The sequence below is a fragment of the Symphalangus syndactylus genome, chromosome 2 (assembly GCF_028878055.3).
Source record: "Symphalangus syndactylus isolate Jambi chromosome 2, NHGRI_mSymSyn1-v2.1_pri, whole genome shotgun sequence".
Classification (NCBI taxonomy): Eukaryota; Metazoa; Chordata; class Mammalia; order Primates; family Hylobatidae; genus Symphalangus; species Symphalangus syndactylus.
The window spans coordinates 128,804,945-128,823,964 of record NC_072424.2 but is presented as its reverse complement, the minus strand read 5'-3'; the positions used below and the strand labels follow the sequence as shown (position 1 = coordinate 128,823,964).

Here is a 19,020-nt window from a genome sequence, read left to right as displayed (position 1 = left end):
TATGGGCTGAGCAATGGCTGAGCAGGGTCACTGGAGGGTGTAGGACAAGAGGATGCAGAAAAGATCCTGCAGGATGTGCCTGGGGGACATCTAAGATATTTATGGTGACTATTTTCCTTACGCTGCCTAGAGGACAATCACTTCTTGTTTCTTCCTGAATCCTTGGTTTTGTTTTAACTTTTACGTAATTTTATATTATTGTAGGAAAAATTGGAAAACAAAGAAGGGTCAGGAACTCCCAGCGAGGGGAATAGGCCACAGAACATTCTCTACTACTAATTAAGGGTTGGGCAAAAGGAAAAACATTTTCCAAACACCTGACCTTTAAGAGCGACTTTTCCTAGCCCTGTGGGCCTTAGAAAGTTTAATGGCCATTGAGACTCATTCCTTTGTGGGAGAAACTAGCATAAACCCATTTGTTTTAGACAGCAACTTCACAGGCGCTGGAAAATAGTTTTGGATACACAGTGCACTTCATTCCAAGAGATCTTATTAGAGATTCCCGACAGTCAGAAGATTTCCCGCTTGATCAGGTATTTCTCGACGTGTGTTATTGCTTTGCTTGTCACGTTTAAAAAGCTTGGTTGCATTCACAGTTTTCTAGGAAATCGGTGTCAGGTAACACTCCTAGCTGCCTCCCATGAGGAGTTACCTCTAGAGCGCAGAGAGTTTTATCTGGCACTGAAAACTGGCTGGTTGGTTTTCTAGATCCATGTTTATTTTCAGTTCAAAGACAAAGTAGAAAACTTGAGAGTGGAAAATGTTACCTTTTAGTTCACACTCTTTTAATCCCTTAGTCCCCATAAAATAAACATTCTAAAGTGTAAGCAGTAGAAATAATGTAAACTCCACAGAAACAGAAATGAATTAGTTTCTTTCAGTCTTGGTGGAGGTCCTTTTGCTGAACACCATACTCCGCTGCCAACAGAATTCATCTTGAACGAAGAAGAAATCTTTGGCCTATTTCACCATGTCTCCAGCACTGCATAACAGACATTTTTCAAATTCAGTTTCTTCTCCAACTGCAGCAAAAAGGCAAAGAGTAGTCTGTTTCAGGAGTCTGAAAAATAGAAAAAAAAAAAAAAACCATGTTTGTGTAGTTTAAGAATAGCTTTCTCCTCTGGTGTTAAACCGCTAACATGTTATAGCTCTGAAGTTTGAGGCCAAAAGAAAATTCAAGAGCAGAGCAACGGTTCTATTCACCAGATTAGGCTGATCTGTGTTTGGAATATTTTACTTAGCAGACATGGAGAATCAGAGTCTGCACCGCTCTGCAAGAGCAGGCACAGCTACGCCATGCAGCATTCTAAACTTCCCAAGAGATTTACTTGGGGATACTGGCAGAATTCTCAGAACTTCCAAGTTTGGGATCTACAGTTTGCAGGATCCTGTGGAATGAGAATATTTAGGATTTACAAAAAATTTTTTTTATTTTTTGAGACAGAGTCTCACTTATCGCCCAGGCTGGAGTGCAGTGGCGAGATCTTGGCTCATTGCAACCTCCGTCTCCCGGGTTCAAGCAATCCTCCCGCCACAGCCTCCCGAGTAGCTGGGATTACAAGTGTGCACCACCATGCCCGGCTAATTTTTGTATTTTTAGTAAAGACGAGGTTTCACCACGTTGGCCAGGCTGGTCTTGAACTCCTGGGCTCAAGTGATCTGCCTGCCCCGGCCTCCCAAAGTGCTGGGATTACAGGTATGAACCATCACGCCCAGCCTTGTTTAGGATTTTAGATAAGGAATCCTGTCACCTTGGATTTTTGGGTTTTATAGAGTAGGCACAGAAAGCAATGTTTGAAAAATGCATTTAGGACAACATGAAAGTTCATGGTCCTGGAACTTAGTATTAAAGCTTTGCTGCTTTCTCTCAAAGGCTATTAAGATTTGTTGCGATTCTTGAATCCTGTAATCTCTTAGAAAGAGAAATAAATCAAACTACATTAAAAAAAAAAAAAAGAAACAAAACAACACTTAAGTCCCAGAAAAAAATGTGTTTACCTCTCTAAAATGTAAATGCAATATGTTGCCTTTCATCTGAACTTACACATGGAAGGACTTATCTTTTAGGCCAAGAAAGTGCAAACTCTGCTGAAATCCTGCGAGTTGGCCTCCCACAGATCACTGAGTGGTCTGGAGCCAGATAGGGTGCTTGGTTAGTTTCTAGACAGAAGATATTGATGAAGAGAGGGAACGAGGGGCTTCAAATACTCCCCTAACATCTGATTCAAGTCAGGGGAATAAACAGAAAACAGGAGTATTATAAGCACAACAAAGATGAACAAAAATAAAATATTTCAGGCTGGGCGCGGTGGCTCACACCTATAATCCCAGCACTTTGGGAGGCTGAGTGGGCAGATCACGAGGTCAGGAGATCGAGACCATCCTGGTTAACACGGTGAAACCCCGTCTCTACTAAAAAAAAAACAAAAAAATTAGCCGGGTGTGGTGGCGGGTGCCTGTAGTCCCAGCTACTCGGGAGGCTGAGGCAGGAGAATGGCGTGAACCTGGGAGGCGGAGCTTGCAGTGAGCAGAGATCGCGCCACTGCATTCCAGCCTGGGTGACAGAGCGAGACTCCGTCTCAAAAAAAAAAAAAAAAAAAAATTTTTTTTTTTTTTTTTTTTTTTTAAGGAAGATGCCAGATGGCCGTTTTTACATTTATTTAAACAGAAAACGTGCACACGAGCTATCTACTCATTTTCTTTGCTGCGCAGCCTGGCATTGGGGTTGGTGACTCTGATGGCCAGCTGGGCAGCTCTTTCCATGATGGCTTTGCGGTCCTTGGAGGAAACGTTGTGAGCGATCTCGGCACAGTACGATTTGTTGCACATCAGCAGCACTTCCAGCTCCTTGACGTTGTGGACCAGGAACTTCCAGAAGCCACTGGGCAGCATGTGCTTTGTTTTTCTGTTGCTCCCATAACCAATGTTGAGCATCAAGACTTGGCCCTTGAATCTTCTACGAACCCTGCTGTCAATGCCTCCGGGTTTCCGTCAGTTACGCTTAATTTTGACATATCGGTCTGACTGGTGCCGGATGAACTTCTTGGTTCTTTTTTTGACAATCTTGGGCTTCACAAGGGGTCTGAGGGTGGCTGAGATGCCGAGGAGGAGATGGCTGCCACCTCCGTAGTCAGCGCCGAGGAAGAGAGAAGGGCAAAAAAAAAAAAGAAAATACTTCGGAGACACGGCCAGCCTCACTGTAGTGGCTCTGGTATCCCTTGACCTGAGGGTCAATGACTCCTGGGACAGGAGGGGTGCTAGGGTAGTGGGTGGGCTCAGTGGACTAGAGATGACCCTTGGCTTGGCAAGGCGAGGCTGGACAAGGCCTTTCATGCTCCAGAGGTGTGTGGCGGAAGACCAGCTGATTAGCCACATTACATTTGTATCCTGTGGTTTTGTGTCTAAAGGTGCTTAGAGTTTGTGGTCCCACTTTTTTTTTTGAGATGGAGTCTTGCTCTGTTGCCCATGCTGGAGTGCAGCGATGTGATATCAGCTCACTGCAACCTTCGCCTCCTGGGTTCAAGCAATTCTCGGGGTTCAGCCTCCCAAGTAGCTGGGATTACAGGTACCCGCCACCATCCCCGACTTATTTTTGTATTTTTAGTAGAGATGGGGTTTCACCATGTTGGCCAGGCTGGTCTTGAACTCTTGACCTCAGGTGATCCGCCTGCCATGGCCTCCAAAATTGCTGGTATTACAGATGTGAGCTACCGTGCCTGGCCTGTGGTCCCACATTTTAAGAAAAACAGAAGGACTGGCCAAAGTATAGAAAGTGTCATTATAGATGAAAACAATCAGAAATGCAATAGCTAAGGTGAGAATATAAAAACGAATCTGTTGTTTATTGCTTATGCATTGGAAGAAGCAATTTCAGAAGTTAACTCAGTGGGAAAATATTTTGGAAGATACCATATACAAAACATTCTATTTTGGCATGGGAATAAGAAATCAAAATGTGCTCAGAAAAAGTTTCTTTTAGGGGGAATTGAGAATTTCACAATTGTTACCTAAGCTTTAAAACATTCCATTTTAGTTAGGAGAGATTTAATTTAGCAACATAGGAGAGATTTAATTATCACTATCTTTTAGATGTCGATGAGGATTATTTAAGTGTAAAGCTGGAGCTTCCATCCTACTTGGCCCCTGCCTGGAAGCGGAAAGGAAGAAGGCACACAGCACTCCTCGGATGGCTCAGGGTGATGCGTTGGCGCCTCTTTTCTTGGAACACAATGGTGATGAGCAATTTTTGAATTGCTCTGTGAAAAGATAAAGTTTCAAGACTAAAACCACAGAGCTCAGGCGCCCTCCCAGGGCACTTTGTAACCTTGTGGTTTGTGACTTGGGACTGAACAAATCATGGTCACAGAAGGGCTGGCAGGCAGCAACCCAACTCAAGATTAATTTATGGTTATTAAATACCATTGAAAATTTCTGCCCATTTTTCCCTTTATTGATACATTATATATATTTTTGAGACCGAGTCTTGCTCTGTCACCCAGGCTAGAGTGCAGTGGCATGATCTCAGCTCACTGCAGCCTCCACCTCCTGGGTTCAAGTGATTCTCCTGCTTCAGCCTCTTGAGTAGCTGAGATTACAGGTGCACGCCACCATGCCTGGCTAATTTTTCTATTTTTAGTAGAGACAGCATTTCGCCATGTTTCCCAGGCTGGTTTCGAATTCCCAGGCTCAAGGGATCCACCCACCTCGGACTCCCAAATTGCTGAGATTACAGGCACGAGCCACCACACTTGGCCTAATATTTTATATTCTTATGGGGTATATGAGTGTTTATTACATGCCTAGAATGTGTAGTGATCAAGTCAGGGTATCTGGGGTGTCCATTATCTTGAGTATTTATCATTACTGTATGTTGGTATCATTTCAAGTACTCTCTTCCTGTTACTTTGAAGTATACAAAATATTGTTGCTGAGTATAGTCATCCTAGTTTTCTATCAAACATTAGAGCTTATTTCTTCTGTCTAACTGTATGTTTGTACCCATAACCAACCTCTCTTCATACCCTCCTCCCAGCCACCCATCCTTCCCAGCCTCTAGTGTCTACCATTTATTCTGTCTATGAGGCTAAGCTTTTTAGCTTCCACATGAGAGTGAGAACATGCAGCATTTGTCTTTCCGTGCCCAGCTTATTTCACATAATAACTTCCTCTTCCATCCATGCTGCTGTAAATGACATTATTTCATTCTTTTTTAATGGCTAAATAGTATTCCACTGTCTATACATACCACATTTTCTTTAACCATTTGTCTGTTGATGCCCTAAAGCCAGTTTAGGAAAGAAACTAATTTCTTTCCTGAACTTATTTCTGCGTATGTAATTCAAGAAAAGGCAATTCTTTTGTAAATAACAAACATTTATAGCAGGACTGGAGTGAATCTGATTCCATACTCAACATAACTTTGCACAGTAGAATCAAGAAGTAAGGGAGTCCCTGAATTCTTTAGGAAATTTGCCAGACTTTATTGTGTGTTCATTTGAATGAATCTTGCCAAAGCTCAGAAATATGATAAAGTTTCCGAATGAGAAAAAAGAATAGGGGGGAAAAATATCAAATCCTTCGTTCCAATAATCTTTAAACAAAAGACTCAACAGCCGGATCAATTTCACTGGGACAAACAACCTATTTTAATTAGTTCTATTTAGTGACATCCAAAAGAATGAGTCACGCCCTTATTCTAACCATAGTGAAGGCACTACAGGGAAGTCTTGGGAAGAGGGAGCAAGGAGAGCTCAAATTCTGGTGCTTTTTTGGCATATAATGTTCACCTTTGGTTTCACATGGTTTCCTAGGAGGTGAGACAGGCTAGAAAGGTGAGGAAGGGAAGGACAGAAAGTTGTCATCAACCAAGTACAATCTTCTTCCTGAGTGGGACGTGCCTTCAACACTTTCCTGGGGGAATAATGAGTGTGCTGCTCAGTACCTGGGTATGGCACCATCTATGGTGTGATCCCTGAAGGAGCAACGTCAGCAAGCCAGACATTTCCTTTCGGATGCCCACGTTTGTCCAAGCTGACTGTCGCCTAAGCTTTAACATTTTTATTTTATGCATTTTGAATAGCCACAGACCTCTGATTATTAGTAGAAGTGGTCCCTGATGGCTATAGTGAGAGGCACGGGAAACAGACAATACTTGCTGGGTCATTACCGAGGAGCCACTGAGAGGGAATGTTTGCTTTGTATAGTGGTTTTATCTTAGGACACTGGATCTGTTTTTGATTGTTCAAGCAGGGTCAAACGATGGGTTTTGAACCACTGCCCACTAGCCCAGAACAGTATTTAGCAATTCACAAAGAAGAAAGAGGCCTTGGATTGGGGGGTGGGTAGGGAGTGGAAATGCCATTCCATTAGAGAATTAGGAAAGAGCTGGCTCTATTATACTTGGACTAAAAAGAATTATGACAAAATCATAGCTTTTAATACCCAAACAATTATCTTTACTTATTTAAAAAAATTACCCCATTATCCTCAAGTAACTGTCTGTTCAAATAGCTGGTCTCATCTTTCGGAATGGGCCAAAGTTCATTTTACCTGTGACTGAAATGAAAAGGGCATCCTTTGGTTTGGGGCATAAAGGTTGGGGTAATACTGAGAGTCAACAGATCTAAGTTGAGTTTTGGCTTTTGTAGTTATTAGCTGCACAACTTGAGCAGGTTGTCGACTTCTCTGGGCAGAGTTCTTGCAGCTCTTCAACAAAAATACTACCCACCTCCCTGGGTTGATGCCAGCATGACATGTGATGGGGGTAGCACAATGTCATGTGCCAGCTATGAAATGAGAGGCAGTGCCACAGGGTGGCAAGGCAGCTCTGCAGCCTTGCAGACTAGGGCCACCCCTCGGTGACCAAAGGGTAGGCTCGGTCCTCTTGAAGCCTTGTGGCCCTTATGGGACAACACTTGGCTCCGGAGGTGCTGTGACCACCCATGCAAAGTGCTTAGCACAATGCCTGATACATTGGAGGTAATTACCACAGGACCGTGTCCTGCCCTGCAGTCCCCGTATATAAGATCTAGAGGAATTCTTGTTAGGGAGTAGGTAATAAAAGATTTAAGGGTATGCATTAATAAAGCTAAGGATGTGTCCCTTAGCATTACCTGAGTCCTAACTACAGTGATTAAGGTATAATTGGACTTATATGACCTACTTGGAGAGCATGTGAAAACTCACCGAAAAGCTGGAAAAATACTGTCCAAGAGAGATGGGAGAATTGAACACACTTATTCTGGAGAAAAATGACAAAGGGCAGAAATGTAACATAATGGGTTCCTGACATAAAAAGAGAGATGAATTGGTATTGCTAGGCCAACTAGCAATTGGGGAAATAGCAATTATTTCCCTACGGCTTTACTGGGGAATGCAAGACATTTGCAACACACAAGCTCACACCAAAAGACGAAACAACATTTTATCAACGCTTGAGTTTATGGGTTTCTTTGTTAAACTAGTCTCCCTTACTTCATTTTCTAGAGTTTTCTTTTTTCTGAAATGACAACGATAAAAGATGCATTTATGGCTCAAACTTAACACAGCTCCTGCTCCTCAGCAAAAAACACATGCAAACACCCCCCAAACAACATCCACAACCCAAAACAAATGATTTCACACCTTGTTTTAATGTAATTTCATTTATGGTTCCCTTATCTTTCTCACCATAGCCTAGGTCTTTAGTGTTTTAGCAACAAAGGCTTAACAAAAAAACTTGGCCAGACGAGGTGGCTCACTTGAGGTCAGGAGTTTGAGACCAGCCTGGCCAACATGGTGAAACCCCATCTCTATTAAAATACAAAAATTAGGCTGGGCGTGGTGGCTCCCACCTGTAATCCCAGCACTTTGGGAGGCCGAGGCAGGTGGATCACTTGAGGTCAGGAGTTTGAGACCAGCCTGGCCAAAATGGTGAAACCCTGTCTCTACTAAAAATGTAAAAACTAGCTGGGCGTGGTGGTGGGCGCCTGTAATCCCAACTGCTCGGGAGGCTGAGGCAGGAGAACTGTTTGAATCCAGGAGACAGAGGTTGCAGTAAGCTGACCCAGTGGCGCTGCACTCCAGCCTTGGCAACAGAGTGAGACTCTGTCTCAAATAAATAAATAAATACAAAAATTAGCGGGGCGTGGTAGCACACACCTGTAATCCCAGCTACTTGGGAGGGTGAGGCAAGAGAATTGCTTGAACTCAGGAGGCGGAGGTTGCAGTGAGCAGAGATCACGCTACTGAACTCCAGCCTAGGTGACACAGCGCGACTCTGCCTCAAACAACAACAACAACAAGTCCTCAAGTGGGCTCCTGGTAGTGAAACAAATGAAATGAGAATCCTGGATGCCTGGCTTGGAGCCGTAACTCAGAGACAGTTGAAGAAGAGTGTCTTTAGGTCATGGAAGCTCATCTGCAAAGGCTGAGAATATGCTGGCAAGAGGGAGAGGTTCTGGGCTCAGGAACGGGAGTCCGTGGGGAGAAGGAGGCAGGGTGCTTGCGGGGAAGGAATGTGTCTTTAGAATATGGTAAGGACATGTTTGATCCCTAGGTTAGGAGAAGCAGCCCTGAGCCTTTCAAACTTCTGATTAGGAGTTGTCTCCCAGGGAGGAGGTTTAGGAATGTGGTCATTTTTTTTCACGATGGGGAGTCAGGATAGAAGCCAGCAGGTATGGCTGCAGTGCTGTGGGGTGGACATGAATAAGACCGAGAGTCCCCAGGTCTGGGCTGCCTAAGACAGCTCAAAGTCAAAGCCCAACCTGAGACTGCAGACCCAAAGTCATCAAGTGGCCTACTTTCTGCTGTCCTGTCCTTCCTGGAACCCATGGGGCCCTCTAGTTAAATGGTCTGTCCCATTGTTATGTGTCTGTCCAGGGACATGAGAGCCGAACACACCTGTTGTGCCACAGTCCAGTGTTCTGGGTTAAACTGTGTCCCCTAAAAGATATGCTTAAGTCCTAACCCTGAGCACCTGTGAGAGTGATTTTTTTTTTTTTTTTTTTTTTTTTTTAGGAGAGTCTCACTCTGTCGCCCAGGCTGGAGTGCAGTGGCGCAATCTCAGCTCACTGCAACCTCCGCCTCCTGGGTCCAAGCAATTCTCTGCCTCAGCCTCCCGAGTAGCTGGGATTACAGGCGCCCACCACCACGCCCAGCTAATTTTCGTATTTTTAGTAGAGACAGGGTTTCACCATCTTGGCCAGGCTGGTCTTGAACTCCTGACTTCGTGATCCACCCACCTTGGCCCTCCAAAGTGCTGGGATTACAGGCGTGAGCCACCACGCCCGGCCGAGAGTGATCTTATTTGGAAGGAGGGTCTTTGCAGAGTAATCAAGTTAATAGGAGGTTCTTAGGGTGGGCCCTAATCCAATAGGACTGGGGTCCTTATGAGAAGTGAACATCATGTGACGACAGAGACACAGGGAGAACGTGGTGGGGCCACAGAGGCTGAGATGGGAGTGATGCAGCTGCAAGGTGGGAACACCAGGGAGTGACAGCCACCACCGGATGCTAGGAAGAGGCCAGCAAGGATTCCACCCAGAGTCTGGAGGTGGCATATGGCCTGGCTGACACCTTGACTTTGGACTTCTAGCCTCCGGAACTGTTTCAAACTTTCCACTGTTTTAAGAAACCCAGTTTGTGATATTTTATCATGGCAGCCCTAGGAAACGGATACACCAAGATTCCTCTTTCACATGATTCTAACTCTGTACCAAGAGATATGTGGCAGGAAGGTAGGAAGTTACTCTTTTAAAATTGTAACAGATGCTGGTTTTAATCCTGGAAAATAATGAGTTTACAGAGTTCTGTTATGGTCAGAGATGCTCTAAACACATCTATATTCAGGGATGACATAATTTGGCTTTCACTGGACTCGAGCGCAGGACACTAAGGGCTGTGTACTGAGCATCTGAGCATCTAACTCACATCCACACCCAGGAGTGAACTCCAGTCACGGAAAATCATTTGGTAGGAATTTGAGTAACGAAGGAAGGAAAGGATTTAACAGATCATTTCTGTGGTATCAGAAAAAAACATATGACAAAAAAAGGATACAAACTGGGAAAAAACAAAGAGAGAAAAAGTTGAAGCACATCAGCCTACCTGCATCGGGTCCTGCGAGAGCCTTGTCCACTTAGAACAAGCCTTTAACTTGTTCTGTTTCGGTATCAAGATCTATGTCATAAAAGCAGGGCCGGGTGGGCAGTCCTGGCATGGTGCTCATCTGGGGGAGAAAACCAAGCGTTACAGATTAGCAAATGCTACAAAGTGGCCACAACATCTGATGATGCAAATTAACTCTATCATTCAATACAGCCTCATATAACTTTAGGTTTTATATGGGATATATCTCTTCAAATTTGTCATCTGATATTTCAATTTTTGTTTAAGGAAATGAATTAGAAAAGGCAAATGTCAACTTCCTGAAAATTGAGACCATTTACCTTCCCTGTGGCCCCACAACACACCCGAACTACAAAACAGTGATCTTCCAAACCTTTTCTTCCCAATAAAATCTTCATGCTGAACCCCAACAAAAACAAGCCCATCAGGTTGAAGGGGGCAGCGGGTGTGGGCAGGGTGAATAATGGCCTCCTTCTCACCCCCAAGACACATTTTCGTAAAACCTACAGCTCCTGGAGCGCAGCTGGAAAACTCCTGTTCAGATGCCAGTCATCACCCTGGTCTCCCTCAACAACAGTAACTGATATGTACTGAGAGCTTGCTTTGTGATGGACACTGTGCTATGTGCTTTCCTCATTTTATCCTCTCAATAATATAGCAGGTAGGAACTTTTATTATTTCCATTTTACAAGGGAAGAAACTGAGGTTTGGAGAGGCTAAGTCACTTGCCCAGGTCACACTAGTAATAAGTTGCAAAACCAGAAATTTGACTTTAGGCCTATAATCTCAAATTACTCATTTCACCACTACCATACCGCCACAGCCACCCCTACTACTGCTTTTGTGACACTGGATGGACAGTCTAAGGGTTTTACAGAAATAATCTCATTGAGCTTCCCAGCACCCTAATGAGGTAGGTACTCATTTTAGCCTTACTTTACAGATGAGGACAGAGGACATTTAGGCATGAGGGTATGAGCTCAAGGACACATGGCTAGTTAGTGGTGGAGACAGGATGAAAACTGGTTCTTCACCGCTTTGCTGTGTTGGGTTGAAAGATCTTCAAACCACACACTCTCCTCCTGCATCAGAAGCCCCTTGTGTGCTGGGGCTTCTGATGCTGGCACTCCTGACAGATCCTCAGGCCCTGAAACACTGCTCCAGGGTCTAGACCCTGGGGCTCCCAGATGACCCGTTCCTTTTCCATTTCAGCATTTCCTATTGTGCTTTAACAGTGAGTGTTTCATACAAATGATGCCCATGGAGCAATGCTGCACCCAGTCATGTGGGGCGATGCTGCACCCGGTCACATGGGGCGATGCTGCACCCGGTCACGTGGAGCGATGCTGCACCCGGTCACGTGGGGCGATGCTGCACCCGATCACGTGGGGCGATGCTGCACCCGGTCGCGTGGAGCGATGCTGCACCCGGTCGCGTGGAGCGATGCTGCACCCTGTCGCGTGGAGCGATGCTGCACCCGGTCGCATGGGGCGATGCTGCACCCGGTCGCATGGGGCGATGCTGCACCCGGTCGCATGGGGCGATGCTGCACCCGGTCGCATGGGGCGATGCTGCACCCGGTCACATGGGGCGATGCTGCACCCTGTCGCATGGGGCGATGCTGCACCCGGTCACATGGGGCGATGCTGCACCCTGTCGCATGGGGCGATGCTGCACCCGGTCACATGGGGCGATGCTGCACCCTGTCGCATGGAGCGATGCTGCACCCGGTCACATGGGGCGATGCTGCACCCGGTCGCATGGGGCGATGCTGCACCCTGTCGCATGGGGCGATGCTGCACCCGGTCGCACGGAGCGATGCTGCACCCGGTTGCATGGGGCGATGCTGCACCCGGTCACGTGGGGCGATGCTGCACCCGGTCGCATGGAGAAGACACTTGGGTTCTACTGTGCCTGCTCTCCCAAGGGTTAATGCCACATCATGTAGAACCTCCACGGGCCCTGGCCAAGAACGCCTTGCATGAGATGAGGCTGCAATGTGCCAGCACCTGATGGCATCCAGAGTTTGCCTGCTTCTTCCCACGTGGCAAAAAGTTCTCAGCGTAAAAGGGACCTCCCTAAGGCCTAGAGAATAGAACTCAGCTCTCATCCTCCACTGCCTTTCAGTCGTGACTCGAGGTTTCCCTCTTCACCAGCCTCTCCTCCCTGCATGGTGTTTAGAGACTCCTGCTAGTCAAATGGGGCCTGTGGGCCTGTGCATGGGCATTACCTGGGAGCCTGTTAGATATGCGGAATTTCAGAGCCCACCCCAGACCTGCTGCATTGGAATCTGCAACTGGAGCAAGTCCCCAGGGGGTTCTGATGTGAACTGCACAATGTGGCCTCAGCCTCCAACGGCTCCAGCCACCCTTCCTCACTTCACTGCCCAGCCCCTTCAGCACAGGGAAAGGGAGACTGGGGTGGGGAGAGGGAGAGGAGGAATGGTGAGAGTGAAGGGGAGGGAAAAGCCTGTTTAACCCCTGCAGATGCAGCAGGTGGGGAGCAAATCTGTGCACCTGCAGGCCTCATTAACACCCCGTTCCCTGCCTGGCTGGGCCGACTGAGAGTGGGAGTGGGGAGGCTGGGGGAACACATAAAACATTGTGATGGATGATGGCTGGCTCTTGTCTTGTTAATTGCACATGACTGCACTTCAGGTATATAAATGGGCTAAAAAGGCCTCCGCGGCTGCCTGGAATACAGTTGCCATTCATAACACGCCTATGGGAAAATCCATTCCAGGTTCCAAACAATGAACTGCAACTACACTTTTGACATAAGACCTGCTTGTAGGTGGGGACTTGCTATATGTTAAAATGTCAGGTATGAAGATGGGTATCACAGCCTCTGAAGTTAAAGTTCCCAGCAGGAAGGTAACATTTTCCTCTGGTTACTACAGTGAGTGCATATAATGGGGGAGACCCCAGAAAGAAAACCACACTTACTGTTCCACTACTTGAAACATCAAACACAAGGGTAACTGGTGGACACGTATTTTTTTCCAGTTGCCTAGGTTACAACTCATACCAGGTAATTTTCCTGCCTAACTGCATTTTGAGATGGCATTTGCGGGCATCTTATGGCATTTATAGGAGGGTTTTTTTTTGAGACAGAGTCTCACTCTCACCCAGGCTGGAGTGCAGTGGCACGATCTTGGCTCACTGCAATCTCCACCTCCCAGGTTCAAGTGATTCTCCTGACTTAGCCTCCCGAGTAGCTGGGATTATAGGCACCTGCCACCATGCCTGGCTAATTTTTTGTATTTTTGGTAGAGACAGGGTTTTACCATGTTGGCCAGGCTGGTCTCAAACTCCTGACCTCAAGTGATCCACCCACCTCAGCCTCCCAAAGTGCTGGGATTACAGGCATGAGCCACTGCACCCAGCTATAGAAGGCTTTTTAAGATGCCTCTATAATCTGTGCATAGCTATGGATTTGGAAAAGAACAAGCATTTTATAGTTTAAGAGAAAGAAACGAATAATTATATTTAGCCACAGTGATGCTGCCCCACCCCTGAAATGAACTCTCTAGGTCAAAGGCATCTTACTGGTAAGGATGTCACTGGACTCTACAGCTGCTTCTGAGACTGTGACATGATTCGCAGCAAGGGCAGAATTCAGTACAGATGAGGCAGTGTAAATTGAAATCTCTACTCACGGTGACAAACCAAGAAGAATCCTGAAGGCAGTGTATTTCAGCCCATCTGACCAAAGCTACCAATGGAAGATTCTACTGCAGATAACATAATTTACTGCATGCTTGTTTACACGCACTATCTTTACAAACAAGAAAACCCAATTCTCCGTCTTTAACTATCTGCTGATGAAAGGCGGTGCAGGATTTGCGCGGTTCCTGGAGCTGTATTTGTTAGCTGCAGTGGATCGGAACATGAATCTTCTAGTCATTCTGATTCTATCACAAAACCAGGATCTAAACCTGGCCAGGCCGGGCGCAGTGGCTCATGCCCGTAATCCCAGCATTTTGGGAGGCCGAGGCGGGGGTATCACTTGAAGTCAGCCCGGCCAACATGGCAAAACTCTGTCTCTTCTACAAATACAAAAAAAAAAATTAGCTGGGTGTGGTAATGAGCACCCGTCATTTTAGCTACCTGGGAGGCTGAGGAAGGAGAATCATTTGAACTCGGGAGGCAGAGGTTGCAGTGAGCCGAGAGTGCACCAATGCACTCCAGCCTGGGCAATAGAGTGAGAATCTGTCTCAAAAAAGAAACAAACAAAAACTGGCCAGAATATTAAATGCCAGAAAGTGTGAAATGTCTTTCCTCTTGTTTTCAACTTTTCTTTCTTTCAGATGGGAGAAAAATGAGTTCAATCAGTAGACTCCCATGACCCCTTCCAGTGATGCAATCATCTCTTCCAAGAAGTGCAGCTACTTATTTGGGATAAGCGACAACAGACGAGAAACCACAAAGAATCTGCAGACGCGAGACTCCCTGACCTGTGGATACACAGCCATCTCCAATAAGTCTACGTTTAAACTAAAACTTCTCCTGTTGAGCAAGCATAATGTGGAATTATGTTAGCAAGACCTTATGCATTCCCACAAATTTTCTCCCAATAAAAAAACTGTTATCAAAGGATTGTCACCCCCCAGACATACAGCACTGCAGGGAAAAAGGAGCCCAGACAGCCGTTAGGAGTTGACCTCTGGCCACACGCCTGGGGTCAGTGGAGATCTATGTTGACTTTATCTGTGTGCCCTTTAAGGAGGTCTCTTGCTTAAAATAACTAAGGAGCCACTAAATTATACTTACTTGTAATGCTGCATTAATGGATTCTTCTACAAAGGCTTAAATACACGGGCTTTTGCCCTTCATGACCCTAATTTTAACTACAATGAACCTTCTGAATCTCTACCGATTTCGGGTTAACTCCATTTTGGAGAAAGAATGAGTTCTATCAATAGCCTTTATGAGCATTAATTAAAAATCAGTACAGAGAGAATGGTCATATATTTAAAACTAGTCATTAAAAAATAAAAGAATATCCTTGGTATAAGTTGAAAAATTATTAAAGATTCTGTTTCATAAAGTGTTAGAATCACAATTTCTAACCATAATTTTCTTAACCAAAATATCATTGTACTTAGTTTTGTTCTGTTTCTGAAATAATTTATTTTCTGATTTCTCCTGAAATCTACTACCTTTTCCAACAACAACAACAAAAATCTAATTTTATTTTGGTTCAGAAAAAGAGCAGCATTTTTACACATACCTATTTTGTTCCTACAGTTCATGATCTGAAGCAGAAGACAGTCCTTCTACACATTTCTCTCCTTCTCTGATGGATGGCTGATACACAGCATGTTGTTTCAAAAATTTAAAAATAACTGAAAAGATTATACTGGTTAACTACATCACAATTTTATTTATTTATTTATTTATTTATTTATTTATTATTTATTTATTTTTGAGATGGCCTCCGGCTCTATCGCCCAGGCTGGAATGCAGTGGCGTGATCTCAGCTCACTGCAGCCTCCGCCTTGTGGGTTCAAGCGATTCTTCTGCCTCAGCCTCCCAAATCGCTGGGATTACAGGCGCCCGCCGCCATGCCTGGCTAATTTTTGTATTTTTGGTAGAGACGAGGTTTCACCCTGTTGGCCAGGCTAGTCTTGAACTCCTGACTCAAATGATTCATCTGCCTCGGCCTCCCAAAGTGCTGGGATTATAGGGGTGAGCAATTGCACCTGGCTGACGATATAATTTAAATAAAAAGATTTTCTTTTCAGTGAAGTAACTAAAAAAATTCAAGTCTTTATTTATTAAGCAGGAGTATTTCCTGAATTGTTAACACAGTGCCTGGCAATATTAGATCCTCAAAAAGTATTTTTGGTCAGGCATGGTTGTTCACGCCTGTAATCCTGACACTTTGAGAGGCTCAGGTGGGAGCACGGATTGAGCCCAGGAGTTCAAGACCAGCCTGGGCAATATGGCAAAGCCCCATCTCTACAAAAAACAAACAAAAATTAGCCAGGTGTGGTGGTGCACAACTGTGGTCCCAATTACTTAGGAGGCTGAGGTGGGAGGATCTCTTAAGCCCAGGAGGTCGAGGCTACAGTAAGCCATGTGCGCCACTGTACTCTAGCCTGAGCAACAGAGCCAGACCCTGTCTCAAAAAAAAATTAATATTTAAAAAAACAGATGAGTAAAGATGGAGGACAATTAGAAAATAGGAAACAAACAACAAAAAAATTGCTCAGAAATTAGGCCTTTTCTGTTTCTTCCCTTTTCTTTGGATGTGAGGGACAGAATTGTTTATATCAAATGGCCATGTTGATAATTATACAAACGTAACTCTAAGATGATGCATGAGGATAAACGGCCCAGTATCAATGTCAAGTGACTGAGGGGAAAGGAGAGAGAGAGAGAGATGGGGGGAGAGAGACACACACACTATATAATGAAAATAGATTGTGCTGCTACAGTTGCAATTTCTATTTGCTTGACTTAGTACCAAAGAAATCCCAGGAGATTCCATCTCCTGGGATTTCTTTGGGGTACCTGGGAACCTGCACCACTGTAACTGCATTCCTCGTCGGCAGGGATACTCTGGGGTTAATGGTGTGTGCTCTTAGAGTATACTTCTCTCTCGTGGTGGCTGATCGACCCTACAGCGTGGACTCTCTTGAGCGCCTGTTACCGTATGAAAGGACTGAAACGGTGAAGTTCATTCGACTCAGCAACCTTTGCTAAGAGCTTACTACAAGAACACCCAGGTGACCAGGACCCAGTCCATGCTAAGAGCTTACTACAATGACATCAGGTGACCAGGACCTGGTCCCTCCTTGCAGAGGGGCAGACTATGTAAAGCAGACCCTTGGGACATTCAGGTCAAAGTCACTGTTTTTTTTTTTTGAGACAGAGTCTCGCTCTTTCGCCCAGGCTGAAGTGTAGTAGCACCATCTCTGCTCACTGCAACCTCTGCCTCCTGGCCTCAAGTGATTCTCCTGCTTCAGCCTTCCGAGTAGCTGGGATTACAGGCACCCACCACCATGGCTGGGTAATTTTTGAATTTTTAGTAGAGACGGGGTTTTGCCATGTCGGCCAGGCTGGTCTCAAACTCCTGACTTCAGGTGATCCACCCGTCTCGGCCTCCCAAAGTGCTGGGATTACAGGCGTGAGACAACGTGCCCGGCCAAAAAATGTTTTGCTTTCTTTACTTTTCACATCAAAAGAACGAACAGAATAAATTCCTAACTCATGACTTTCTAAGACGTAAGTCATGTTCAATTACTATAAAAATTACCACACTGTGTTTGCATATTGTGACAGTACTACACAGCTCAAGCTATGCCAATTATTTCAGTGGCCTTGAATGACTGAACAAGTACAATTACTTCTCTTCTTTTGTAAAGAAGACTATAAACTTTTTTTTAATGGTAGAAAGCCTGTTCCTGATTAAATTTCTATTCGTTTTTAAAAATTTACTTAAAATATTTTCAACCTAGAAGAAAAAAGTCCTCCACTTCTAATACTGCTTCCAGAGGTAATCTCTGCAAATAATTTTTATGTAATTATTAAATTACTTAAATAAAAATTACTCAGGTAATTTTTGATTCCTATATAAGCAATGTGCTTATCTAATGTGTATATATATAATATATATTTATTTTTATTTTTAATTTTTTTGAGACAGAGTCTCACTCTGTCACCCAGGCTGGACTGCAGTGGCGTGATCTCGGCTCACTGCAAGCTCCACCTCCCAGGTTCAAGCGATTCTCCTGCCTCAGCCTCCTGAGTAGCTGGGACTACAGGCACCCGCCACCACGCCCAGCTAACTTTTTGTATTTTTAGTAGAGATGGGGTTTCACCGTGTGTTAGTCAGGATGGTCTTGATCTCCTGACCTCATGATCCGCCCGCCTCGGCCTCCCAAAGTGCTGGGATTACAGGCATGAGCCACCAAGCCTGGCCCGTCTAATATATATTTCTATAGTTATATACAGAAATTGGATAGTTCTACATGCACAGTTCTGGAGTGTGACTTTTAGAAAGATTAATATTTAAAATCAGTAATTAGGCCAGGCACAGTGGCCCACACTTGCAATCCCCGCACTTTGGGAAGCTGAGGTGGGAGGATGGCTTGAGGCCAGGAGTTCGAGACCACCCTGGGCAACATAGCAAGACCCTGTCTGTACTTAAAAAAAAAAATCAGTAATTAGAGTAATTTCTAAACAAGGAAAGGCACTGGAGAGACACAGCGAAGAAGAGTTGTGTCACTGGGACATTCTTTTTGTAAAGTCAAGGAGCCTGGTTCTTGAAAAATGAGAGATTAAGGGAGTTCTTTTAGAGGGAAAGAAAAATGAAAGTGAAGCAGGAGGCCCTGACTGGCCAGATGGAGACAAAAGAAAATACGTTCTCCAACTTTCTCGCAGTGCTTTGAGCGTAAGTTTAAGAAATCAGGTATCACAAAGGACTAACAGTTTTAAGTTAAAAGACTACGATGCATTTGAGAAGTCTTTTCCCCAGATAACTGTTTTATCTTTATTTGTTCTAAGGACATCATCTCCTTGGTTACTCTCACCTGTGGTTACCTGGTTCCTCCTGACCCATGACTGTTGATCAGCTACTTGGTTTCTCAATCACTTATCTGCTTTGTTTTTATTTATTACCAAGATACAGAACCCCCCACCCCCACCCCAGATATTACATTACTTCCATTTCATTCTTCATATTTTCAGACAACGTCCTGCTCCGGTGCCTGGAAGACAGGCGCGCCAGGCTTGGCTGAGTCCTGCAGCCCCAGCCATTTCTCTCCACGGTCCGTGGGGTGTTGGCGTCATTCTCAGGCTTGCTGCCCATGTGAGCAGTTCTGGGCGAAATACCCACATCTCGTGAGATCCAGTGTAAGAAAGAATGTCTTCTTTGGTAGCACCTTTTTCTTTTGTCTTGATTCTT

General features: G+C 45.0%; 1 protein-coding gene and 1 pseudogene across 6 annotated transcripts in view; both read right to left on the bottom strand.

The window, feature by feature from the left end:
• Positions 1–19,020, bottom strand: part of MTHFD1L (methylenetetrahydrofolate dehydrogenase (NADP+ dependent) 1 like) — a 312,601-nt gene that overhangs the window by 74,713 nt on the left and 218,868 nt on the right. For 4 of the 6 annotated variants that reach the window (XM_055267460.2, XM_063632270.1, XM_063632272.1 and 1 more), the window contains 2 exons: positions 10,087–10,207; positions 697–1,060 (listed from right to left, as the gene is read on the bottom strand). In XM_055267460.2, coding sequence (XP_055123435.2) covers positions 10,118–10,207 — 90 coding nt within the window. In that variant the 3' untranslated portion in view covers positions 697–1,060; positions 10,087–10,117. Of the gene's footprint in view, positions 1–696; positions 1,061–10,086; positions 10,208–19,020 lie in introns of those variants that run through there. The other 2 variants (XR_010119055.1, XM_063632271.1) reach the window with 1 other exon arrangement.
• Positions 1,068–3,333, bottom strand: LOC129462415 (large ribosomal subunit protein eL32-like; annotated as a pseudogene).